This window comes from Aulonocara stuartgranti (genome assembly GCF_965226115.1).
Source record: "Aulonocara stuartgranti genome assembly, chromosome: 20".
Lineage (NCBI taxonomy): Eukaryota > Metazoa > Chordata > Actinopteri > Cichliformes > Cichlidae > Aulonocara > Aulonocara stuartgranti.
In genome coordinates this window covers 20,595,001-20,622,577 of record NC_138956.1, presented here as the reverse complement: position 1 = coordinate 20,622,577, position 27,577 = coordinate 20,595,001, and the positions used below count along the sequence as shown (strand labels likewise).

General features: G+C 42.5%; 1 protein-coding gene across 2 annotated transcripts in view; it reads right to left on the bottom strand.

Annotated features, from left to right (window-relative positions):
* nol4la (nucleolar protein 4-like a) overlaps positions 1-27,577 on the bottom strand; it is a 34,376-nt gene that overhangs the window by 5,669 nt on the left and 1,130 nt on the right. Inside the window, exons 1-10 of one of the 2 annotated variants that reach the window (XM_082519683.1) lie at positions 16,848-16,910; positions 15,415-15,570; positions 10,673-10,784; positions 8,280-8,389; positions 5,165-5,306; positions 4,184-4,476; positions 3,900-4,085; positions 1,782-1,970; positions 1,573-1,692; positions 1,239-1,428 (exon numbers count right to left, since the gene is read on the bottom strand). In XM_082519683.1, the coding sequence (XP_082375809.1) occupies positions 1,239-1,428; positions 1,573-1,692; positions 1,782-1,970; positions 3,900-4,085; positions 4,184-4,476; positions 5,165-5,306; positions 8,280-8,389; positions 10,673-10,784; positions 15,415-15,486 (1,414 nt within the window). In that variant the 5' untranslated portion in view covers positions 15,487-15,570; positions 16,848-16,910. Of the gene's footprint in view, positions 1-1,238; positions 1,429-1,572; positions 1,693-1,781; positions 1,971-3,899; positions 4,086-4,183; positions 4,477-5,164; positions 5,307-8,279; positions 8,390-10,672; positions 10,785-15,414; positions 15,571-16,847; positions 16,911-27,577 lie in introns of those variants that run through there. The other variant, XM_082519682.1, reaches the window with a different exon arrangement.

Genomic DNA, 27,577 nt, shown 5'->3' with positions numbered 1-27,577 from the left:
TTTGTATTTTTAGATCGTACTAAAGTGGCTTTGGATGGTTCACAGTCCAAAGAAATCTGTAATCCCTCAACTGTTCATGACAGACAGCTGCCCCTCCCTGAGCCTGCTGGAGGTTTCCTCTTGCTAAAAGAAAGTTCTTCCTTCCCACTGTCACCAGTGGGAGGGTGGTCGTCTGACTGTGGGGTTTTGTCTGTATTACTGCGGGGTCTTTACCTTAATATAAATCACTGAAAAAAATCAGTCTATTCTATTATATAAGCAAAAATGATGCTTTAAATGGGCTAACCATGGAAACTGGTGAAGTGGCAGTTAAAGTGTAAAGACGTCGAAGTAAAGGACAGTGAGAGATGGGGGCGTCAAGAAGCCTGTGATGATTTGGACACGTAAAGTAGCCGTCCTCCCCCAGATATAATTGTTTAGTCAGAGGGCTGGTTGAACGTCACATGTAAGCAAGAAGAAGAAATCTCAATTAAGGAGATAAGAAGAAATGGATGAGTGAAATGATGAAGGTGTGGCCTGAGAACTGCTGACAGTGAGTCCTCAAAAGGGAAATACTGCAGATTACAGCCTGCGTCATTTGGTGTAAATGTAAGTTTTGTGTGTATGCTGACACATTATGCCCCAATATATACCTGTAGATCTAAGGCAGGGGCGTCAAAGATAAGGCTCAGGGGCCAGAATCGAACAGCCAAAGTCTCCAATACGGCCAACAGGATGACTTTGGAAATGTGAAGAAGGGTATGGGTTTTGGACTTTTACATGTATTTTCATAAATTTTACAGCTTTTTTTTTTATTTGTTTTTGGCTCTATTCCAGTAAACTCTACCTATGTTTGTTTGTTTGTTTGTTTGTAACTTGGTGAGAGAAACCAAAGTCGATGAACTCTTATATGGCAACATTTGATTGTAAGAAGGCCACACCCAAAACACATCTATTGTCTATTTTACTATAAAGTAAACCCCAGTTTACAAAATGAAGATCAAGTTTCAGATCAAGGGGTCATAAATAAAGTGAGAAGTAGGGTCATTTTTCCCCAAAGGCCTCTTTAAAATGTGGCTTCCGTTTCCTAACCAGAGGTGATGCCCCCTGCTGGCCATAAAAAAGAATACATGTATTTTTACACTAGCTTTTATATCTAGTTCATTAAATACAGTCTCTTAAATACTGTGGGTTTCCTTTTGACCCTTTCTTTTACAAGTTATGAAGGCAGATGATACAATCCAATGAAAGCGACTCACCGTTGGTTTGCGCAACATCAGAGTTTTGCTGGGTGCTGCCGACCGTCCCATATCCCCGCAGATTATAGTTGAGGCCTCCGTTGGTGTAGAGCTGGTCTTGGGCAAAAGCTGCACTGGAAATGGAAAATCCCGAAGGAGCCACGGGGGCTGGGTCCCTCAAGATGGGTTTGTCAATAGAGGCTGGCTCATCCTACAAGAAATTAAATATTTTCAGTTTAGGCAGAACATTGGATTTTGTGTTGTGCAGTCTGCTGTTAATGACGCATGGCCAGCCGAGCACATTCCCAAATCCCTGCTGGGCAGATTCACAAACACCAACTGCCAAGACATTTACCGTCGCTTGGTAGACATCGAGCCGCATCCTCTTGGCAGCATTTCGGGTTTCGCTCTCGCAGGCGGCAGCGAGGATGTTCTCGGCCATGGCAGAGGTGAGGTGGGGAGGTGTTGGTCGTATCTGGCAGTGGGGCAAGTGAGAGGTTTTCATTATGAATGTGAATAGTTATGAGCTGAGCAGAAAACACTTAATCTGGGGGCACTTTGTACCTCAAAACCGCCTTTTTTCATGCGGCGACAGGATTTGAGGTAGGTGCGGATGCGCTTGCGGGAGCGCTCCTGGAATTCTGGGAACTGGCGGCTACAGGACTCAATAATGGCCTGGATCTTCTCCTTGGGCTGTTTGGAGATGGGCACCATGCGGTCCAGATTCTCATCCACGAACAGACGCACAAACATCTGACAGAGAGAGAGAGAGAGAGAAGGGGGAGGGGAGAGAAGGGATGTAGAGCAGAAAAAATCGTGGGGGTGCAGGGTAGAGAGAGAGGGGTGTGAGAGTCAAACAAAAGAGGGAAGGAAAGGCAGGGGAGGAGGTTGGGGGGGGCAGTAGAGGTAGAGTGGAAGAAGAGAGGATAAAGAGGGAGGGGGAGGTGATGACAACAGGAGGGATGGAAATTGAGTCACTGCTCAAATCCAAGGCAATATTTCTGGTTGTGTTGGCATATTTGGAAGTCTACTTTTGCTATTCTACTGGTTTCTTTTCAAACCAGAAATGCACAGAAAATGGATTTCACAGAGTAAATAGGATAGTTTGGAACAAGCTTGTATATGCAAATTCTTCCCATCTAGAAAACTTGTAAATATCATGCCCCACACCCACCTCCACCGCACCAGTAGAAACTGTGGTGTAATGAGCGCCAAACCCTGCAGAGACCCCTCTGTGTCACATAAAACTACATTTCAAAATATCAATTGTCAGTCTGTTTCTTCTTTGATACCTTTATCAACCCTTCTTACTACCACCACATTATTATTTACTTAACAAGCTACTTTTAGCTGCTCCCTTATTCACGAGGCATTACCACAGCAGGTAGCTCCACATATTTGAGTTTTTAGGGATTTTTGTCTCCTCCCAAGATCAAACCAGGGGTCTTTTGCTTGTTAAGAGAATGTGAAAAACTACTACACCACGAAGCCACTTAATAAGAGTACTAATACAAATGTTTTGGGTCATGATTGCCATGATTCATCCTTTGTTATTTGTTTGTTTTCACAATAAAAAGAGCAAATGCAGAAGATATATTATAAATAAATGTATATTGCTGAAAACAAGGTTATTATTGGTAACTAAATCCTCTAAACTCCACCTCTGTCACAAATGAGATAACAATCTCAAGCGAAAGCTTTCAGCGTGTAGTAGAAGATAATCTACACCCCCCCCCCCCCAAGTCCCGCACAGAGCCTTTCCCAAAACTTGATTTGCTGCCAAAAACCCCTAAAAGTGAAAGCCAATGTGTCCATAACACCACCAATCAGAAAACACACATCAGATCACGTGACATTTAAACAGGTCAAATTATCATTATGTTGTTTGTACATACCTGATATGACGAGTACAGTCAAATTATTTATTTCATATCTATTTTTTTAAATACATCATTTCATATTTATCTTTATTTATTCTGAGAACAGTTTATGGTGTAGTTATTGTGTAAGGTCTCCTGTTATTGTCAAGCAATAAGGTGTTCTGTTTTACTGCTGGTCAGTTTGTTCCAAGTGCATCTTTACTGAGTTTTGTCCTCTGTCTTGTCCAAAGAGGCGGACTTTGAGGTTTAAAAAGTGCGCATGGACATAATGAATTTTTGTTGCAAAAGACAAATTTGCTACTAACCAGTGAAGTGACTTAAGTTCCATATCTGAAAAATTCATTTAATTACTAAAATTCTTGTAATTTAAATTGAAGAGAAGGTACCGAACCTGAATGTGGAAAATAAAATTAAAAAATTATTCTTGTGATGTTCTTAAATCTCTGTCTGACAAATACCGCCCATATCGCAAAAACAAAAATTAAGAAAATGATTAAAACTAAACATTATTTACCTCACTTCAAACTACACTAAGCTGAAAGCAAAAAATATTAAACTGAATAAAAATAAAACCTACTGAAAAAAAATACAAAAACTAGACCCCGTTGTGCTGGAAACACATCATTAAACCATAGGCTGTCATCTTGTGAGACTGATTCAATATGTAGCAAAGCAATAAAGAATAGCATGTGCGCGGAGTAATAATACATATGATTTAACATCTGTGCTGACAGGCTGATGAACAGCTCTGCGCTGTATTTTCCATCCACATTAATTTAGGTCTGCTGCAAATATTACTTACATTGAAGGCTTTAAGTCTCTCAGGGTCCAGCCCCTCAGCGTCATTAATCTTGTCGCTGTCATCATGGTCATCATGATCGTCGTCATCGTCGTCAATTATCTGTGCTCGAGCAGAGGTCAGGTCCTCTGCGCTCATGCTCAGCTCAGTTTTCACAGAGTCATAGCTTCCTGAGCTGTACGGAGGGGACTAAACACAGAGAAACACACAAAAAAATCCATTGTTGTGGATTACACAGACACACGGGAGTTTATCGTGATCAGTGCACATCATGTTTCTGCTGTTACCTTGTTGGTGTACTCGGTTTTTATGGGGTACTTCCTGTTGGGGTCTGCAGGGTAGGAGTTTGGTGGCGAGCTCCCCGCTGGCAGCAGTCTGTCGCTCAGATTCACCGGCTGCTGATCCTCCGAGGAGGATGAAGATGAAGTGGTGCTGAAGTCCAGGGGAGCGCTCACCCCGTTCTCTGCTACCTCCCCGTACGATGCCCCACCATCTGGGACGTTCCCACCCACGGCTAGCACCTCCGGGGAGGTCAGAGCCGGCAGCCCGTTGGCGCTGCCACTCTCTGAGGAGTTGTCATCTGGCAGAGGGGAGGGAAAGAGACACAGACGCAGATACGAAGATGAGCTGTGCAGATGTTTTCATAATTTAGCATTAATGTGGGGCTGTTTACTGGAATAGATTTTAGAGTGGGAGTTGGAGTAGGAGAGGGGACTTCCTGCCTCGTGCTCTGCATAATGAAATTGTGAAGGAAGTGTGCAATGAGGTCAACTGTCACCACAAATGAAAGTTAGAGTAAAAATAGGGAATCTTAAGAGTTTTGCAGGGGAAAAAACAGAAAGAGATGAGGAGGGACCAATGGGGAGAGGGCGAGCCTTCTTTTCCTGCTGTGTGCAGCTTTTAAAGCCAGTTACTGCTAAGATCTCTGCACGTGTCACACCTAGGTTTGGCGAAACACAGAATCAATCCCTTTCAGTGACTTGCCCCAATTTTTTCTCTCTCCTAATCTGTGAAGGTTAACATCGGCCTTTGTCCTACTTCTCTAAGCGGGGTGACGAGTGGATTGGGGCTGTGGTGGTGTCCCACCCTCTGTAAGACTGGATTTATGTGGATTAGTCCACTAAGAACAAGGCAAGCTGTTTCCTGCATAACACCAATCTGTAGCCTTCCAGATGTAAATAAAGATAAAAGGGAAAAAAAAAATCACAGGGCGGAGTATGATGCTGAGATAAGAGAGGACTGTGCTGCGGCGGTTTGCAGCCACTTACCATCTTCTTCTTTAATGGTGGCTGCCGGGTTGCTGACCCTCTCTCCATTCGGTGGGCTCGACTCAGGCACTGGGGGCTGCTCAGCTGCGACCCATGTGGGCTCAGCGTTGTTCATGTCCTCGCTGCTCACCGAACTGTCATCCTGAAGGGAGGCGGCGTGAAAGAAAGACAGCGAGAGAGTGGAAAAGAGAAGTGAACAGGAGGGAAGAGGGCGTGGAGTGGTCCCTCACAGTTCTGACAACTTTGATTACAGTTTTTGCTGCCAAGGGACAGGTTGATACCGACCGAGTTTATCACAAACCGATATGTGCTTCGCCCTGTGTTAGTCCTTCCTTCAGTTTCTATAAGAAGCTAATGTGAGGCTTTATATTGATGGTGGGGATTTTTTTTCACAGATAATATCCTTGTTTTTGCAAAATGATGGCCATTTAAATTGCTTCAAGCTTCAAGCGCTGAAAATGACTGAGTGGAGTAATTTATGACCCCATTATATTTTATACAGGAATACCTTTTAATGGCTTTATTTGTGTTTATCATACCTATAACATTTCCTTTATCCAGTACAGAGATTCAAAAATATTCCAACGTCATTAGTCATAGTTTGTAAACATGCTTGTGCAAAAGGGAACTGAATGCGGAAAATTATACAAGCAAATTATGCTAAGAGCTTACAAAACAAATGTTTTTTTATTTAATATTATAAAAGCTGTACTTATAGTGTCTCCATAGTGCAGAGGTTAACACATTCAGTTGGGAATAAAAAAGTCTCGGGTTCATTTCCAGCTGGAGGAAAAAAATTCCCATTAGGGTGGCGTTAGGAATTTTTTTTTTTTTGTGAAATCTAACAGCTAAAAGTAGCTATCCTCTGAAAAAAAGATGCTTATAGTGTGAGTCTATCACAGTACAATTTAACGGGATAAATGGGTGTTATCATGTTACATCATACTGTTTTTGTCATTTGTTACTTCCGTGTTTCTGTTCCAAACTAAATCTAAACAAACATCTTATTATATTCAAAATATTTTTTGCAGAAAAATTTCAAATATTTTTTTGCAGAAATATATCAACACTGCTTAGGAAGTCTTATTATCAAATAATTACCAAACATTTTACCAATTCCAATAACATTAGTCTATAATGTTAAAATAAAACATATGTACAACATGTATAAATGACCCCACACAACCTTTTATTATTACCTGCTGCACCAATTCCTGTAAACATTCCTGTAGGAAGCATTTTTATGATTAAAAATACCAGAATTGCACATATAAATACATAAATTTGCTGGCTTGAAGGTTAAATTCTTCCAGCGAGGTCTCACTGAGCCCAGAATGTTCAGAGGAAACATCACAGCCACCAACTTCCAGTTCATATGTTTTTGGTGGATATTTTTTGGCTAAAAAGTGATGACATCAAAGAGCAGAATAAAGCAGGAGACTCTCTCTTTTAACTAATATTTTTCTTGGAGCACTGCTATTTTTAACTGTGTTATGCAGAAATCCTGAAGAAGCTTGTTCTAGCGTAAGACAAACATGAGTAAGCCACGAGGGTGAGGATTAAGCGAAGGAGCGCTAAATAATCTCTCAAACTATTCACAGACTGTCCTGAGTTGGCTCCAAACTAAATGCATGAATCCTATTTACATTTCATACCAAAGCTGAGCTTCAAAGTGCAACCCAGGCCGATTTAATTCATGTTCGCATAAATGACCTGCATGCACGCTGTCATGTGTCTCACTCAGAGGGAGCACAACTACCAATGTGTGTCGTGAATGGAGCAGAAATGCATCTCGTCATCTCATTCCCCCCCACACGAGTACACAAATAGGCCTAAACTCCTGGGAATACTCTGTTAGGGGGTTCGTGGAGGACCAAAATGCTCAGTGACAGCTCTATTAGGCACCAAGTGAGCCGTGGAGCATCAAAGAGAGAGAGGGGAGGGTTCCTAATTACATGTTTCTAAGTAGCTGAATGTGTAGCATCATTAATGTCTGTGCTTAGAAATAGATACATAATTTAAAGAGAGGCAAGGTTAACTTTTAAAACAGGCTCACTTCATGCATTGTAGGTTAGATGCATCACTCTTTGAAGATAGTAAAGCTTACAGTGCAGATGAAAGCTTGCAGATGTTTGTCTTAAGATGGACAGAAATCTGCAGAGATCTGCAAAAAAAAATCTATTTGTCTTTGGAGCAAATATCTCAACCTCAACCCAAAATATCTTCTATTTTACCAACTTAACAATTAAGAAACACACCTAGAATACTATTTAATGGCAGACCATTGACTTTCTGTTTATATTTGAAGGCCTGTGACAAACCAAAATGGCCTCTTTAAGAGCACAACAGTGAGATGAAAAGGGTGGAAAACAAATCAAAGACTTGGTTTTGCCGCATGTTCTTTCACTCATTACATCTGCCGTTTGTTTCTTTACCAGACAGAAAGTGAGAGATGAATGTTAGCAGCCAACAAAGTTCTGCAAAACAACATGCAGGCAGCTGAGAAGTGAAGCTCCAACAGACTAAACACAAAGTCGTGAATTTACTTGTGATCTGCTGCATTATGAAACAGCTGCTGCTCTGAGCTCCAAAACCAGTGCTGCACAGATATGGAACAAATTACTACAACGCTGAAATAAACCTCTGTGATGGTTAATAATTAAATTATTGGCCTGCTCACACTCTTGTCTGCGCACAGATGCGACCAACAGTCTGAGCGTTTGTTAATTTGTACTCACCTGCGAATCACAGTCTGGGTCATTGTTCCGGATAATCCTAATTATGCGTGAGTGAGGTCTACATTATCAGCATCAAGTGCCGCTCCCTGCACTTTAGTGGCAGCAGTTCCCGAGTGTTTCTGTCACAGCTACACATGGGAGTGGTCTCTCACATGACGTCACCACAGATTTACTAATCCTCATTTCACACTGGGCTGCTCCCCCCTCTGATTGTTTCGTATTACGTCCTATTTTCCCCGTACAGAGCATGTCTCCCTGCTGCCTCTAAAGAAAATAACGAGGTGACTCGTGCAGTCGGTGCAATTATACCTGGGGTGGAAAAGCTTTTATCTCTGCCCACACCTCACAAAGATCCACTTAGAGAGAGAGGCACTTACCCTTTCAGTGGCAGTCATGCACTGCAGTTTCATTTGTTTCAGGTAGGTGGCAGTTAGAGGCATGTTGTAATCGATGAGGTCCGGGACCAGCGAGGTCGGTCTGTCGTTCTCTGGTGAAGGAAAGCATAACAAACATACAGTTTATTGTGTAATTACAGTACAAGCATGAATTAAGGTAACCTAGTCATTATTATAATTGTGTTGCTGCTGTAATTATAATATTGAGGTGCTTTAATATTTATACTATTTAATATTTATACACTAATTATTAGTTATTCCACTACATTTACTTACTTGCTACTTTGAAATATAAAATATGTGATCACATTATAAAATATTCATTAATGAGTTACTACTGAGCCCATGTTAATACATCACTCTTGGGGTACTTGAAGTATATTGACTTTGCTATTTTAGTTCTCCACTCCTTTAACTAGCTTTCTTCTGATTGGTTGCCCCTCGCAGCAGTTTGTTTGAACACTGGGTGGGTGGAGCTTCTGCATTCACGGGCAGACTTGTTGTTGTGTTTCATTTCACTCAGAGGTTTAATTTCAGAGCTGGAAATGACGTTACTTCTAGTTGAGAGCGTTCCAGTAGCAAATTTGAAAAAGCAAATGCTGCTTAGCAAGGTACAGCCATTCATTCATCACTAGCATCACTGTTGTTTTGGGGTTTTTTTGTGCTTAAAAACACAGATAAAGTACGTTCATGGATAGAGCCTTATCAGTGCTCTGTGTATGGCTTATTTAGCGAGTCACAAACACACATCAGTGGCTGTACAGATGACTTCTTTTAGAGTTTTACCGCCGTTTATGTGAATTGCTGCCATCTTACATTTTTAAGTTCGGGTTGGTGGGACTGCTCTGACTTTCTGAATTGGAAGACTGACTTAAGGGGTGTTTCAGTTCAAAGCTACAACTGGAAAGTGTCGCTGAGATGACCATATTAGGGATCTTCCCTCTCAATTACATCATAGAGAGCCAAGAGTAGAAAAAACTGTGAGTAACAGAGTGTTTAGAGGAGTCTAGAACGTTAGCTTCTGGCTCACAGAGATTACTTGTGCATACAGCATACTTAAGATTTAAAAATTCGGCCATATTTAATATGAACATCTACCATTCTAACTGTATCAGAGAAAAGCGCGATAGATCCTTGTATTTACACTGGGTCAGCTCAGATTCTGTGATTTTATATCTCTGTCTGTGATGCTCTAGCGTGGACGTCAAAGCAGAAGAACCTCACGATGTAATGCAGTCAGCTGTAACACTACCACATTCTCAAAAACTACAACAGAAATGAGATCAGCACATAAACAACTGCAGTTTGCAGTACTAGCAATTAGTGTCTGTCTCTTGAAAGAGTATTTATTTAGCTAAACAACTATAAAACTTGAGAAAGAAAAATAAAACACAACAAAAGTGCACGGTTTCCGAAAATACAACTCACCTGCTGGAATTTGGAATATTTTAAAACAGAAAAACTACTATCTTTCTGTACACGAGTTAGTTTTAACATCATTTGTCATACTTAGTGAGTGACAGCTTTCTGGGACTTAAAAAATAAAGTTTATTGGTGTTTATTAATATCCATTTTCATTACAGTTATGCTATTCTGGCTAGAAACAGCCTCGGGTCTTGTTCAGTTTCTTTTAATATAATTTGTCACCTTTTACTCTGACCCCTTCTTAATGTCTTTTCATTTTATACATTGTCTAATACAGTGAACCCCCCTCTTTTATCTGTCTATCATCTCTTTTTCTTATAGTTTTGAAGAACTAGCACAAAGACTGGACTGGCTTTTCTCCCTTTGCTGAATCCCTCTGTGGAGAAGTTCTAAAAGCTCTCAGTTAATCGTGCAGACAAATGCTTTGTGTACAGCAGAGTTGCTTCAATACCCTGCAAAAGAAATCCAAGTCTCTGCTGTAGTTAACACCAGAAACCAAACAATGTGTCTGGCAAGGTGCCTGCAGTCTCCACACCGACCACTAGAGGAACTCTGTGATCATTTTAGAGGCTGTGTACGGTCCCAGAGAGCCGGCCCTCTTGAGTCTTTGTTACATCATGTCAGTGATGGATACACACATATGTTTTATTAATGAGGGTTTGATTCAAAACTCTTCAAAGTACAAATCCCTCAGATCATATCAGCTCATATTTAGTGTCTGACAGGACAATGTAGCATAATTTCTGTCATCCAGATGCCAACCCCCTCTATCTTATCTCTGTCCTATGTGATAAAACACAGTATATCTAAGAATATCATGATCACGTGATAGTAATTAGCTCTTTTCCATGTCAGTGTGTCAAAGCATCTCAGCATTAACAACTCTTAAAGGTTGATCTCAAAAATAGTGCATCAGTTAATGATGTCTCTGGGTTAGTGTGTGCCTTTACCTTTGAACTCAGCAGTGCTGGGGTTAATGTGCATCCTCTTCTGACACTCTCCACAGCTCATTAGGAACCGAGTCACCGCCTCTCTGGGCAGGAAGGCGTAGGTCTCTGCAATCTGTGCCGGGGTAGCAAGCGGAGGACACTGGGTTAGCAGATTTGGCTCAGGCTGTGGCTGAACTCAAACTGTGTGCAGGTGTTTTTTTTTTTGGTTTGTTTTTTAAATTCCTCTATGCATGTGTGAAAGCATGGGGTCAGTGATTATGTGTTATCTCGACATGGCATGAGGAGGAATCCTCCCTCTAGGCGATCGCTGGTGCTTTTGGATGGCCTAATTCCAGCTGCAGCCCCCCTCCGTACTCCTGCTTTGATACCGTAAAACACAAGTGGTGCTCATCTTTTCCGATTCCCTTTCTCTTCCTGTTCTCTGGGGAGCAGCTAACTCATATCTACACCTCTCCTCTCATGTTCAGCCTTCCTTCCCTGTTTGTCCCCACTGCTGCCATGCCACCCTCCCCTCCTCACCCCCTCTGGCGTTTCCCTGTAAAATGCAACCTTCACGTGACCATGGAGAGGCAGTGGGGGTGCCCACCACCCCTCACGGCCCCTAGAGGCAGCTGAGAGGGAAAGGCCACCCAGAGGAGCGCGCACGTCCCAGAAGGCCACAGTGACAGTTCCATATTATGCCCGGCCCCAGTGATGCTGCCTGCTCAAAAGGGTACACTCTATGAGACATGACAGGACCTCTCTACGGGGCAAGAGGAACTGGCTTTATGACTTTTTTTTTATTCCTGGGGGGGATGGCAGAAGAGGAGGGGTACCAGTGTCCTGCTAACCCCCCCATCCACCCACCCAGCCATAAATGCTGCCGCTGCACCTCTATGGCTGCAGACAAAGCCCCTCATTTTGTCAGGACAGCTTACACGGCCCGAGACCACACCTCAGTCTGCAGCAGAAACTAACAGAAGCTCTTTGTTCTAAAAGGATGAATAATGTGGCAGAAAAAAACATTTGTGGTTTGATCCCCGCATCGACTTTGTTTACTTAAAGCTAAAAAAAATATATATATATATATATATTATGATTCCCAGACTCACAAAATTTGGCCTTCTTTGATTCTCCTGCTTTTAGCCATGTGGATGATCAGAGTCTGGGACCCCCTACAAAGACCTCACTTGTTGCCTCTTCTTTTCAAATCCACTAATCACATTGGGATTATTTTAAGCTCTCTGCAACTGTGGGCCACATTTCACACAAAGGAAAAGAGAGGTTGTCAACATGCTTTTTATAGTCTCCCAAAAAAATCTGTTTTTAGTTACGCAATATTTCCAAGAGCTTCCACAGGCAAATATTCAGGTGAGAAACAGACAGATGATTATTAACTTTGGATAAAAATTACAGCTGCTAGAGCTAGCCTAATGCACAATACTTCTGCATTAGGCACGGATTTATTTTTTCCTTTGAAGAAACTTTATTATGAATTGTGCATTTTCATACTTTTCACGCACAAATGAGTTCACATTACCCAGTACAGCTACATGAAGTGCTCTACATCTTCCCAAGTAGTTTAATCACAGTGGTAGAAAAGTTACACTTGCAGGCCTCACAGTTTTTCACCAGTGGAGGGAGATTATATCTAGATTTTAGATCTTTATTTGTATTGTTTTCTCAGAATCACAACGAGTTTCAAATGTTAAAAAGCACACCAATCACAGTCAGATATTGCAAACTAAATGCAGGCAGGCTTGAGTGAAAATTTGTGCGTTTCCATTCAGAAATCATGGCTGTGTAGTGGATTACGAGTACGTCGATGCTATAAGAGAAAAAACACGTTTGTAACGCTTTACGGACGCCTACTCGGCTACAGTTTAGAGAGTACAGTTGTGGTCAAAAGTTTACATACACTTGTAAAGAATATAATATAATGGCTCTACCGAGTGTCCCGTTATTTCTAAAACTCTAATTTTTCTCTGATAGAGTGATTGGAACAGATACTTCTTTGTCACAAAAAACATTCATGAAGTTTGGTTCTTTTATGACTTTATTATGGGTTAACAGAAAAAAGTGATCACATCTGCTGGGTCAAAAATATACATACAGCAGTGCTAATATTTGGTTACATGTCCCTTAGCCATTTTCACTTCAATTAGGCGCTTTTGGTAGCCATCCACAAGCTTCTGGTTGAATCTTTGACCACTCCTCTTGACAGAATTAGTGCAGTTCAGTTAAATTTGATGGCTTTCTGACATGGACTTGTTTCTTCAGCATTGTCCACATGTTTTCAATGGGGTTTAAGTCAGGACTTTGGGAAGGCCATTCTAAAACCCTTATTCTAGCCTGACTTAGCCATTCCTTTACCACTTTTGATGTGTGTTTGGGATCATTGTCCTGTTGGAACACCCAACTGTGCCCAAGACCCAACCTTCGTGCTGATGATTTTAGGTTATGTTGAAGAATGTGAAGGTAATCCTCCTTCTTCATTGTCCCATTTACTCTCTGTAAAGCACCAGTTCCATTGGCAGCAAAACAGCCCCACAGCATAATACTCCTACCACCATGCTTTATTGTAGGCATGGTGTTCTTGGGGTTAAAGGCCTCACCTTTTCTCCTCCAAACATATCGCTGGGCATTGTGGCCAAAAAGCTCGATTTTTGTTTCGTCTGACCACAGAACTTTCCTCCAGAAGGTCTTATCTTTGTCCATGTGATCAGCAGCAAACTTCAGTCGAACCTTAAGGTGCCGCTTTTGGAACTAGGGCTTCCTTCTTGCACGGCAGCCTCTCAGTCCATGGTGATGCAAAACACGTATGACTGTGGACAATAACACCTGTGTTCCAGCAGCTTCTAATTCTTGGCAGATCTGCTTTTTGGTGATTCTTGGTTGACTCTTCACCCTCCTGACCAATTTTCTCTCAGCAGCAGGTGATAGCTTGCGTTTTCTTCCTGATCTTGGCAGTGACGAAACAGTGCCATGCACTTTATACTTACAAACAATTGTTTGCACTGTTGCTCTTGGGACATGCAGCTGCTTTGAAATGGCCCCAAGTGACTTTCCTGACTTGTTCAAGTTAATAATTCGCTTCGTATCCAATGAGCCCTATTTAACTGGCCTAAGAGAAGTCAGCAGCTGTAGTCACTCATAATCACTCACAAGAAGTTAAGAGGCCATGCTATGAAGCTCAGTTCACTGACAACTTTGTAAGTCACCAAAATTGCTAATTCATGTTGCTGTATGTATATTTTTGACCCAGCAAATGTGATCACTTTTTTCTGTTAACCCATAATAAAGTCATTAAAGAACCAAACTTCATGAATGTTTTTTGTGACAAAGAAGTATCTGTTCCAATCACTCTATCAGAGAAAAATCAGAGTTTTAGAAATAACGGGACACTCGGTAGAGCCATTATATTATATTCTTTACAAGTGTATGTAAACTTTTGACCACAACTGTATATCAATCGCTATGCCAATGCCTGCTAGCTGCAGGTTTTTAGAAGGCACTGATGCTACATTTGGGGTTTTTTTTAGTATCTTTTTACTGTTAAATAACTCATCTTGAATGTAAAAGGCAAAGTAGTACATCAGTCCCAGTGAATGTGTCAATCATCAAACAAGTGTGCTGCACAATGATGCAGAAACAGGAGTATCTGAAACTACAAATGCTTGTACAAAATTTCATGAATTAAAGTGACGTTGGATGGGAAGATGTTCAGGTATATATCATATAAGCTTCTTTATGTTTTATATGTTCATAAACAACAACATGAAAGGGTCGTTTTAACATGTCCACCCACGGAAACACAGACAATTTGTTAAGGTAATTATCTCTGACAGCGTTGTGAATAAATTCATGTAAAATGTGCAGTGTCGTCATCTCGCGATGGGTCGAAACCCTCAGAAAATTGAGCTGTTCAATGTGTGTTTAATTCTGCAGAAGAACTCTTTTTTTAAGTGAACAGATTCCTTTTAAACCCTAATCCTGATCGAACAATAAATAAAAACTGAAGTATATTAGAGACGAAGCAGTGTATCAGTTACATGTTAAAGTGTCTAAATGAATGCACCTCCACCAGCCTCAGCATTAAAAATGGGATTTTTTGGCTCTGAAAACTGGCAAATTCCTCACTTCATGAATTTGCACAAGAACCAGCTGCAATGAGACTCTGCTGTTTGTGTATTTGGTGTAAGGCTCGTTGACGTGGGATCTTTCAGCTCCAGGACATGTTGGAAGATGTAATCTATTACTCCTGTTACAGCTAGTGAAAGGAATGTTGCATGTCTCAGCATAATTTTTCCCCAGAGGACGAATTTTGTTGATGTTGGTGGTCAAAATTTGAATAATCCAAAACTCACTGACCAAATATTTAAAATAAAAACTAAACACATTGGTCTCAGCTGCACTTTGTCTTTATAGCTTTTAAAATACTTCTAAAGATAAGCACGGTGAATCTTATAAACATATTTCTGTTAATAAAATTTTTGGGAGCTTGCAAACTTCAACATGTGAACAACCTCTCATTTTTCTGAGCTGAATATGCTCACTCTCCTGTTTCCCACCACAGGCAGCAGCACTACTGCTCGTCGTAAGGAAACAGAGGAGACAAGAGGAAATAAAATATGATGTTAATACTGCCGAGTTTATATTGACTTCATATAATATTTGGCTGCTGTTACTGTCAGCCCACACACTATCAGCAAGGAGCAGCATGATTACTTGCACCTTGCAGGCACCTGGTTGTGTTTACTCACCGCTTTGTAGGTCTTCTTTTGGCCTGCATGTTTGGGTGCTCTGCCGGGATCGGCGCCCATCTCCACATGCATGGCGTAGATTATGTCAAAGAAGTCTTCAACCACGGCTACGCGCTTCAGGGAGGAGTTCTCCTGGGTTGAATTTCCATCAGAACACTAAAACACAGAGAGACAGGAGTTTATTATGTAGTCAAGCTTCAGGACTTCTTATTTTACATTTTACTGTCTTCACGGCACACAAGGAACTTAAATGAACGACAGAATGATTTGAGCATCGTCCAAGGGACAACTAGAGCTGCACTGCACCCTTGTGTTTAACGTCACAGAAAAAGGTGTTTCAAGTCTTCAAAATCCACTTGACAGTTTAATAGCAGGACATGCCTAAGCCCTCGTGGATTTAGGAAGGATGCTGAAAGTCTGTGAGTATGGCCCATCTACATCCTCAGATGAACCATCCACACTGTTGAAAACACAGCACATGATGAGAATTGCTGGTCAAACCATGTTTACCCCAAGAAATTTACATTTATGAACTGCAGCACCATACAGCCCCATTCCTTCTGGAGAGTCTTCTACAAAGCTGGAAGTGTGCAGAGGTGTGGCTATGAACAGGGATACTTGGTTGGCTCTACACCGCCTGAAATTTGATAGGCCGACCTAGGGCCCACCATAAATTTGTGTTCTTGCATGAAAGCAACCAATTATGGATATTGTTGGAGAAAAGGCGGGTCTGACGCCAATACAGTAGATCCATAAAGTTTAAAGTTCAGTACATTCTCTACTTTCTAAGTCCTCGCAAAGCTGAACTTAGAACAAAGGAGGTGTGAGACACTGATTTTAAGTCACTGCCATCTCCATCGCTACGGGGTTAAATCCTGTGCTTTAATTTAGCCAAGATATCGTTAACGAGGCAGCCACGTCTCCTAATAAACGGTTATGGAGGCAGGAGGTCTGCCCACAATTAAAACCATCAGAACAATTAAAATGTTTTTGAAGTGTCGTCGGGCTTTGGAAAAGAATATTCATAGGAATTTAATTTAATGAGCATGGGTGGGAAGCTTTGAGCAAAGGTGAAAACTGGGATTAAAAGGATTTTTCCTTCTTGTCATAGTTTGAATAAATAATAAATTAGGTAAGTTGGCTATAAAATTGTGTGCATACATGGGTTTTTATGTTTTAATGCGATACATAGGCTGTTTGTAAAAAGATGGGCTTATGAAATATGTGCAATAGCACTTAACGGATTTTCATTTCAGATTTTACTTATTTTCCCACATAACTGTAAGTAAAGAAAAAATCATTCAAACCTACAAATATTCCATTTTGTAAAGCACGTTGGTTTGCTATTTATTTCAGATTTCTGATGGGCCCACTCTGACTTGCTTTCTGTCCCCAGTTTAAAATTTAAAAAAAAAAAACCCTGTCCAGCTCACCTCCTGCAGTCTTTAAATGTCTCCGTTAGGTGGAGAAGTTTGGGCCCCGGCTGGGTCTGCAACCATCACCTCATCTCTGCTATGTTTAAAAATAACACTGTACAAGACCAACAGTCCCTCCTACCACCACCTCTGGCAGCCATCCTGCCTCCCGTACTGCTGACCCTGTCGCCATAGAAACTGCCACTGATTTCTCTCGGGCAGGTGTGCTGGGCAAAGGGTCATGTGACACACCATAGAAGTAGGATCGCCAGGACAACGGCCTCCATCCGCAGCACCACATGGGGCTTTCCTCTCCTTCCCCCCCCCCCCCCCCCCCCCACCCCCCACCTACACCCCCACCCCTTCCTCCTTATCTTCCCCTCTAAACAACACCTTCATACAGAACACTCAACACTTTGCATTTTCACCAGATTTTGTCGTTACAGCTGAGCACCTGCTGATATTTTTGAAGGCAAAGTCCTCCAGCGAGCGTAAAATGGAACAAATGGATCTGGACGTTTAATTAGTTTTTTTTTTCTACACCTCTTCCAGGCAAATACGAGACGGGCTCTCTGACATTTCCTGGAGATTGGGTTCTAGCTGGGGAGTGATCTTTTCGTGTTTGAGTGAGAGGAGGGTCCCGAGTTCAAAAAGTTGTCCCCCTGGCATCGAGGAATCACACTCCCCCGCACACCCCACCTCCTCCTCCTCCTCTCTCTCTCCTGTGACATTTTTGCACACTTCCTGGGATCTGACATTTCCTTTTTTTTCTTCTTTTTTTTTTGTTTTCCCCCAACTGCGTCCTCTCTCCTGCTTGCATCTCTTCATCCCATACCTCCGTCCCGTCTCCCCTCCTCCTCATCCTCTCTCTCCTTGCTCCTGCTCTCCCAAGTGCGAGGTAATGATCGTTGCCATGGCAACTAAAACCAGCTCACAGAGCGGGTTTGTTTTAATCCGGCCCTCCTCTCCCTCTCTTTCTCTCTCCCTCCACTCTCCCCTGTCAGCATGGGCTAAATGTAATGATAATAAATGAAATAATAGCGATCCTCCGCCTCATCATCACAGCTGTAATCTATCGCACTTGGAGGTATCATCATCTTTCCCCTGGTGACATCACCACCACCACCGCCACCGCCACCACTGAAGCTGCTGCTGCTGCTGTTTGGGACAATGGTGTCGGCCCATTCACGCTGGATTTGGATAATCTCACACAACTGTGGGGTGTGCAGTGCACCCACACCACTGCTGCATCCTGCACTGAATTCTGCTACTGCAAAATATCCACAGCACTCACCGGATATTCTGCTGGGAGCGTTTTCTCTGACCTGAAAGAATCACACGCAGAAAATATTGCAGATCATCACAGTCAGACCTGCTGCATGAGCCTGAACCATAACCAACATTTGTTTGTTTGTTTGTTTGTTTGTTTTTTTGCATCTATTATTTTCTCTCTTTCTGATCTGTTTGTTAAACTTGTTAAATAAATATGGAGACATTATTATTTTGTTGTGTTTATTTTAAATTATATGTTGGGCTAGTTTTATTTGTTTCTTCACTTTTATTGAAATATTCTACTTTTTACTTTCCAAGCTTTTGTTGTTGTTATTGAAAGTGTGTCTATTTTAAAGCGGCTGTAATGTCGCAATTTACTTAATATTCCCATACATTAAGTCTATCTGTCTATATATAAAAATAGATAAGTAAGAAACTGTACCTGGGGGCCTGTGCTGTCAGCCTCATCATGAAAAACTAGGCGACTGTATGTCAAAAATACATCGTCTGCAAAGTGAAACACATTCTTTCTAATGGCCACCAGGGGGCGACTCATGTATTAAAAAATAAATAAATGACTCCTCACTTGATCTATGATCTCGGCTGTTGCTTAGTTTGAGTTTATTAATTCTTTCCCGTGTTTAAGGTTCTGTGAATGTTCATCTTGTAAAAAGTGGTGTCCATTAGAGTCCAAATGGGAAATAAAGCGGCTGTGCTAGATGGCAGGACTACGTCAGCCCTCGTCATCACCTCTGATTTCAAAGAACCAAAACGGTGACAGCCAAAACGCCAAAATTTAGGCAGAAGGAGGAAAAAGAGATTACTTGATAAAAAAAAAAAATCTGCTGGCTGAGACCTGCAGGGATATCCACTTTGATGAGCTGTTGCGAATAATAGAGCTGCTGAAAGTAACTTTAACTACTAAATGTTAAAAGGTAAAAAATAGATTAATGAATAAATGAAATCAACATAAAAAACTGCAGTTCCTGTAGTGGCCACTTGAGGCTGGTTTCAACCTTCAAACAGACCCATGGTAAAACGAAATAAACCAGTTTACAGCCTGGTATCAAAGCGTCTACACAGTTCTATTACTGAGTTTATAACAAATAAAGTAAGGTAACTGTTTTTATATCTCCTGCATTTGACTTGCCTTAAACGTAAAGTTTGCTTAGTGAGTGCTGCGGACAGTTTTATCAGCCTGCTCAGCGTCACTTCTACTAACCTAAATCCCTGAACTGGACTTGTTTACCATCTTTGTGGTGTTGATGCCTTTATATGTCAAATAATCTGGCCTCCTCTATGATTTATTTTCCCCAAAGCCATTCCAAGAAGTCTGTGCTCCAGTTTGGTGAGTTAAGCTGGATTTTTTTTTCTTTTTTTATGCTGTTTAGTGTTTATTAGCAGGCATCTGCGTCTCTGTTTTGCATCCCTACAGTTTATAGCTGTTTAATTACTAACCAAGCTGATAACGGCGCACTCCACCTTCTTCCCCAAATGTGTCTCATTCGAGTTTTAAAAAAACAACATAACGTTGGCCGAAGTACTAAAACTGAGGCTTCAAAGCTGGGCTTCAGAAACCAAAGGATCCCACAGTGGCTGTAGCTCTCTTTTATATACAGTTTTTGGTGAGAGCACTGAGCTAAAAGTGCATTTCCTGCTTCATGAAGGCCCCTTCTCGGGGCTTCCCTGCGTCAATGAGTTGGGTTTTTCTTAGTCAACAGAGAGTTAAACATTCACCTCTAACCACAGCCTGCTCTCAGTGTGTGTTTAAGCGCAGTATATATGTCTACCGGGCAGAGCTGAAGCATCTCTGAGGAGAACAGCTGTTAAGCAGAGCTGTAGATATTTGGTCTCTTCAGCAACATGCCGCTCTAAAGCGCAAAGGAGACATGTCAGCATCCCTAATCGGCAACAACACAGCAAAACTCTCACCCTCCTTCTTCGCCTTTCCTCCTTCCCTCCATCTTTGTAATCCCATAGGACTTTGCTCTCCCCAGTCACTGTACAACCAGCCCCCATCCCCTGCGCCTCCCCCTGTCCCGCACCAAACCGCTCTGTTGCTAGGAGACTGGAGGGGTTGAGTCGACTGCCCCCACCCCCGCTGGCAGTCGCGCGCACACATACACACGCGCACACACACACGCACACACCAACTGTAGCCGAGAGTCGCCGAGGGGAGAGAGGAGCAGTCCTGCACACAGGCAGGTCAGGAGGAGGAGGAAGAGAGGAGGAGGTGGGGGGAGGTTCAGGGGAAGCAGCTGGGTCACAAAGACAGGCCGCCAAAGATAGAAGAGATGTATCACACAAGAAATTAGCTCCATGGCCGACCAGATAAACACGAGTGGGACAGGCCGAAATCTGAAAATCAGAAATCTAATTAAAGTGAACCTGCAGGTTTCCAGCTCTGTGCAGCTTTGCATGATTCACAGTTTAAAATAAGCCTTATTCTCAGTCCGGGTCCTGGTGTCGCTGGGTTTAACCACTGCCTGAGACAATAGACTGTAGATAAAAGACAGATGTAGCTGCTGTGATGATCTCCACTGTTTTCTCTTCTCTCATGTTATCACTTTGGCAACCACCATGTTGTTTTTCTGAGCGAAAAGTGACCTTGCTTGGATAAAATGGTGGGGTGCTAATTCAACAGACTAATAAAATACAAAAAGAGACTTTGAGGATTGTATACACTGCACACTAAGTCATACTATTTGATTTATAATTTGATTAAAATGCTTCAAAAGGCGCCAAAGGCACAAAAAAGAGGTTCAGAGGTCCTATTTGGAGAGTAAACTTAGCTAAAACCTGTTAAAACAGCCAAACAGCCCCTATTTTTAAGGCTTACGACTCTCCAGCTGCCTGACTCTTTTCTTAAAAATAGGGATAACTATCCACAAAGTCCAAAATATTTTTCACCAGGCTGTAAACATGGTTTTAACATTGAAGTCTATGCATATTGACTCACTGTTGGAATTAAGCCTCAAGTGGCCACCAGAAGAATTGCAGCTTTTGCCTCTCCACTCCTTTTAAGTCATCTTTCTTCTAATTGGCTGCCCCTCTCAAGCAGAATATTACAGTGTAAACAGCAGGTGTGTTAAACCCGAGTGTTATAAGCTTTTAGGCTCACGGGATGGTTGCACATACACTGACCTCCTTATTTAAAACTCATTATTTAAAAAAGAAATCCACTTTAGCGACAGGCAAAAAAGGGAACTGCATAATAGGTCCCATTTAAAGTGAAATGCAACTTCTATTTTGCAGGATTGTTGCACAATTAGTAGCGTAAATTGATGGTGCAGGGATATGTGCTCAGGTGCTTTTATGTGTGTGTCTGTTTACATGTGTGTGTACCCAGAACACAGGGAGATGGCTGTGTCAACAGTACTCATGACTCAGATGATCTCAAGGCAGATGTGACAACAGGTCATCTTTTAAAGTCCCATCTCCCCTCTGTAAATCTATCAGCTGGCTAATGGGTACATAAATGGGCCAATCCTTGTTCCTCCTGCGCCTGTATGTGTGTCATGGGGACAACACCGCAAGACAAAGGTTTGTCATGGAAAAAAACTGGGATAAAAGAAACTCTTACCTCAACACTGTCCCCATTTTTATAATATAAAACGCCCCCCTCCCCTTCTATTTCTTTTCTTTTCACTATCATCCTCTCCTGTCTGCTTCATTTCATAAAGGCCCGTCATTAAATCCACATTAGGTGCACCGAGCTCAACCCCTCTGTCCGACGTCTCCGTGTGTGTGGGTGTGTGTGTGTCTCGGTGTGTGCTCGTCCCTCTCGGCTGCTCCCATGATGAACATTATTTGATAGAGTGTGTGACATCCCCAATATCCCACCGAGCCGGAGACACAGACGGTCCCTCTGGCCCCCAGCAGACTGGCACTGTTGACGTTTCAGTCACTGACTTAAAATGGTATGTAAATGACTCGCACATACATCATCACATCCCAGAGTCCATTTAACCATTTTCAGGCTATTATCATGCTGTCCCAGTTCGTTAAACGTTGGCCTTGCAAAGGTATTAAAAATGACAGCAACGGTGTGGTAGGGAGATTATTGCCGTCTTTAAGGCTGTGTGTGTGCGCGGAGCACAACTCAGACTATCTCCCACACAGGGGGGAGGCCCCTGGGCCAGTTAAAAATGGTGTTAATTTCTCCTCCTATGGGAAAGCAAAGAACGGTCTCTCCATGGCAACAGAGAGGGTGCTGAAGGGAGGAAACACAGAGCATGCGATCAGCGACCCCCTCTTTGTACGAGCACACACGCTCGCGCACAGTATGGATTTTGTCACCCGTTTACAGTAAGTCACAGTAACGCAGCAAAGTCTGAGATAACCACATGAACAAATGCTGCCATAAATATACTCTTTATGGATCTTTAATTGACTCCTGTTTAACAAAGAAGACCCCAATGAGACACATCTCCAGCTTTGAGGGCAGTTTTTTTTGTTCAGCCCCTCTTAGGAGCAAAGCATGGGCTCGGAAGTTCAAATGCTCAGCTGCTAAAAGAAGAATCACCTCAGCTCCTGTTGTGTTATTTTATACATGCAGACGATCTGCGTTTCCTTGGCTATAACGGTACTAAATGGGAATCGAAACACTCAGCAGCAACGTCTCTTCCCAGAAATTATGACCCAGTGTGAAAGCCCTTTGACTATCTTGTACAACAGTTGACTTAAGCGGGTTTACAGCTGATGCATTCGTCATTTCTGGTTCACATTATGACACCATAACTATAATCTTCCTTTTTTTCCTTGTTATCTTTTCTAAACGTTCAAGCAATTTCCCTCTCCGTCATCTGATTGATATATCATAGAAATGCCTCCAGCCTGGTGCACAACAATCAAAATGTCACTAAAGTGCACCATGCCAGCAGTTGTGACGTCTCGTTTGGCGCTCCAACAGGAAAGAACAGTGACATGAAATGCTCGGAGGGTCGTCAGCTATTGCAGCTAATGCCTAGGCCTTCCTGGAGTGATAAAATCTGTCCCAGGATCTCTCTCCTGCTTCCACCTTCTACCAACCATCTTTGGTCTTTGTGTTTTGTTAGTTTATTCGCAATAAATCATTTTTTATTTACAAAAATCTCCTGTTCGGACTTCTTCCCTGTCTCTTAGTTTGAGCCAACAGTTTCATATAGGAACTATTTTCTTTCGAACTGCACCCACAAACAATAGGATGTTTGCAGCCAGCTAATGGGCATTCAATACACAGGGTGTCCTTGGACGTTTGTGTTCCGATTTAGTCATTTTTCAACATGCAGAGATGCATTTTACCCCAAACTTGGATCTTTTACTCAATGTAACCAAGCAGTTTCCAGTCTCTAAACATAACCTGTGAGTCAAAGTGAAAGTTAAAGGCTGTGAAAAACAGAACAACAATCACCAAGTAAAAAAAGGAAGAAGTGCAAAACAGAAAGGACCCGATAAGACAAGAAGCCCAGTCTCCTAATGACTTATGAGACTGCTCCCACCCTCCTATTGCAGACTTTGTGTGTCTCTTCTGCCAATATTTCCGTGGACACCTTGTTTTTAATAATAAGACCCAGGGTGACATGTGACAAAAATGCATTATATTACACCCAGGGATAAGAACATGTTGCACTTCCTGTCACAAGCAGGAGCCTGTTATCAGTGCGCAGTGATACGATTGGTGGGGATAGTTTAGTACAAAGAAAGTAGTCCCAAAGTGAAACTGCCCACCTCACAAAGGTTTGTTGATTTTTTTTTATTGTTTTTTTGATTTTTCTTAGTCACCAGGTTGTGATTTCTGAAAAGAGACATTGCTGTTGGTTTTATATATATATATTCAAACTGTTTGAACACCACAGAGCCATTTCCTTTCATTATATTCAAGACAAGGCAGACATCTATACTGTTCGATATCTCCAATACTGGGTAGATGACTCTAAAACATTCTAGATGGATAAATAACAAAACAGGCCAGAGGAAAAATAATGATATTTGATTTGGGGGTAAACAGCCACTTTAAAACCTTTAAAACAAATAAATAAATAAAAGGAACAGGGAAATCACTGTGCTCGGGTAATTTCTCTGCAGCTCTGATGAAGAACGAGATGTGAACAACTGCGTTGATTCTTGTTTGGGCTGCTGAGCCTTTTGCCATTTGAACCCACGAGCGTGAGCCCATGTGTTGCTCCTAATAGGCGCTGCCAGAGAAGGATGAAACAAAAAAGGCTGGACAAAAGCGCTGGAGACTCTCTATGCAAAAAATAGCATTAATGCAAATGCTGCTGAATAATAGGGCCAGTATTCTTTTGACTCTGTGGCCCATCCACAAAAGACGGGCTCTCAGGGGAAACGCGGACTAATTAATCAGATAATAATGATGATGTTCCTCATCCCATCTGACGTGGGCGAGGAGCAAACATTTAGTGCCCATTTTCCGAGACATGGATAAGGACTAACAATGTGGGGACGTCCCGAGACAAACCCTTATTTTAGGAAATAAAGCTTCATTCAGTTCTTCAGTCTGAAAACCTCTTTCTGTGGTAATCATGTCTTCCTTTGATCATGTGCTGTCACTTTGTGGCTGTAACTAATGTTTATTGTCATTGTCAGCTATTGATTGATGTGGGATTTTGTCAATAAAATGTCAGAAGATCTTGAAAGGGGCTCGAGGTTGTGTCCTTTTAAATTCTTTCTTTTATCAGCGCAAAGCTCGACATGAGTGGAATAAGAACAAAAGCAGGAAATTCTCACATTTAAGAAGCCCAAAGCAGAAAGACAAAGACAAGTATTCAATTCTTTAAAAGAAAAGGTGAAAAGGCTGATTGACAGACAATAATCTGTAGCTTTATTGATCAGAAGTCAACTGCTTTGGACAAAAAAAAAGAAAGAAAGAACAATCCTGACTATGATGACGTTTCACTGTTTTCTGCTTGTTTAGATGCTGATTTCTGCTGATAGGCTCTTAGTTTTTACATCGTTTGTTTCTCTTTTGTCTATTAAACGGTTAAATGGGCTTAAATGAACACTTATTTTGTCTGGTTCACAGTCTGTGCCAGCATGTCCTGTGCGCACAGTTCGAGCCCCTTTCATGTGAAGTACTTCTGTGTGTCTCTGTGTGAGAGCATGTCCACCAAAGCCGTGAGACATGAACAGAGATATTTACAGCTTTCAGTAGGCATGGCAACAAAAAGCAACAGCTCGCAGTTTTTCAAAAATTTTCTTCAGTACAATGCTCATGTCAGCTGAAAGGAAATGCACAGGGCGATTAAGCCCCGTTTCTTCACTCAGGAAGAGGCTTGTGCTCATTTTGTGTAAAATTCTGTGGTGCATCTCTGTGTCTGTTTCTGGTCCTATCCCCCTCCTCCTCTGTAGCGTCCTCTAATCAGGACATAATGAGAGCTAAACGAGGTTGCATCTCCACACTGAGGGCTGCTGGATTCTCCGAGCAGTTGCAGGGCTCTGAGATGTGCAGAAAGAGGGCGAGACAACAGGAGCAGGAGGACAGAAAATAATTCTGTGTCCCGGCTTGAAAAGAGGCATCAGCGCTGAGTCTGTGCTACTGTGCCCTGTCTTTCTGTCCTGCCACACACTGAAGCCGCCTTGTATGCTTTGCTGACACACAGAAGAGACCTTCTCTGTCTGCACATCAGCCACCAACCATCCCTACCCCCACCCAGCCTCCCGTCATTTAGCCCCATGCCTGCTCCCACACAGAAACTTGGCACACCCTGGGAGCAGCTGCAGAGGGGCTTCCAGTGCTCGCGCTCCAGAGATACGTCCCCGGCCCTGCAGCCCTGCGAGCAGGCACTGACCATTGTGTGTGCGTGTTTGTACATGTGTATGCGTGTTCCTTTTCCAGTGGCACCGGACAGCCTATTTATAAAGCCCACGAAGACCAGCTGAATCAAAAATCGGGCTTTCTATAGCAGTCACATGCACATGAATTGGTTGATTTGTGGCTTCTGACTCATCATCAGAAGCAGCTTTTGTTGGCTGATGTTTTGTTTGTTGTTTAAATTTCCCAAGTGCAGCTGAGTCAGGGGGAGGTTTCCCCCTGCCTTCTGATATTAGCTACAAAAGTGTGCACACTCCTCTCCAGTAAACATTAAGGTACCCTGTTTTTAAAAAGAACCACACTTTTAAGGCCTTGTTCAGATTTTATTTCAGCTCATCTGCTTTTCACATGGATTTTTTTTTTAAAGCTGATCAGGTTATATTGATCAATATATTAAACTGGTATCAACTAGAAATGGCCAAAAAAAAAAACAGACAAAAGCTCATCAACATCACATTTCAGGCACCATCTGCACCTGCGGAGTCAGATCACACCTGCCCTCCTGCTCAGGGGGGAAACACAATATTGAGCCGAGATTAGAGGAGTTTTGTAGTCTAAATCGTCCATTCACACAGGTAAAACACCTGTAGAGGGATCAGTGCTATTCAGCTAAAAGTCAAAGGACTCTGTCTCTGACTGGAGCCAGAATCTTCTCCGGTTTGTTCGCAGGAAATGTGTTTCTGCTCTTTGAGGTCCGGAGAGACTCTGTCCCAGCAGGCCGGGTGGGGGAGATTATTCCTGAAGGCGCTTATTTAAAATGGTGGTTGTCTCCGTGCTGGCACAGCAGGCCCAAACACCATACATAGACATGGGCGCGCGCGCGTGAGCACAGCCAGCGTGTTTGTTTTCCGCGTGCAGGAAAAGCTGCTGGGGCACTGGCTGACAGTTCATCATGCACATGTTTATCTGGCCAGTCCGACAAATAGGCCTAATAAAACTTAACCCTTGAAGCACCTGCAGCTTCACTGACCTGACTTCCATTTTACAAGCGAAACATCGCCACACATCATCCAGGAGAACGGAGAAGTGAAGTCTGAGTACTAACTGTGGGCGTATGTCGCTATCAGCCCAGAGCAGACGCTTTTGTTTCCGCCACAGCCCCTCACGTGGTCACCAATTACGCACCGCTTATACTCTCCGCTAAAATGTGGAAATTACCTGCAGTGAGTTTCTCTTGAAGATAATCTTAGACGAGCTTACAGAGCTTAACGTCGGATCGTAGACTACAGAATAAAATGCGGCAGAGGCGGGCTGTCCTGGGCTGCACAGGTGTTGCCAGAGCAACGAATGCCTGTTAGCCGATCCGCATCCTGCCCAGGACAATGAAAAGTGGGGACTAAACACTCGGGCTGTTTGCCACGCCGTGCCATTTCGTTACAATGCCCCCTCTTTCAGTACTTTAGAAGCCTATCTTTGCCCTCCCGAAGAAAGAAAAATCAGCCAGGTCGACGCACGGACACAGCGCGTGCTTCTTGGTTTAGATGGGACAGTGAGTGCGTGTGTCCTTTGATGAATCGCTGACAATGAAACCTGCTGAGCTTCTCGGCATGAAAAACGCTGAACGTGATCATCTTAAGTTTGGATTTAAAAAAAAGAAAGAAGAAGAAGCTTCTGCAGCTCCTCAGCTGGTAACACCAGAGCAACCTGACACAGACCCACCAAC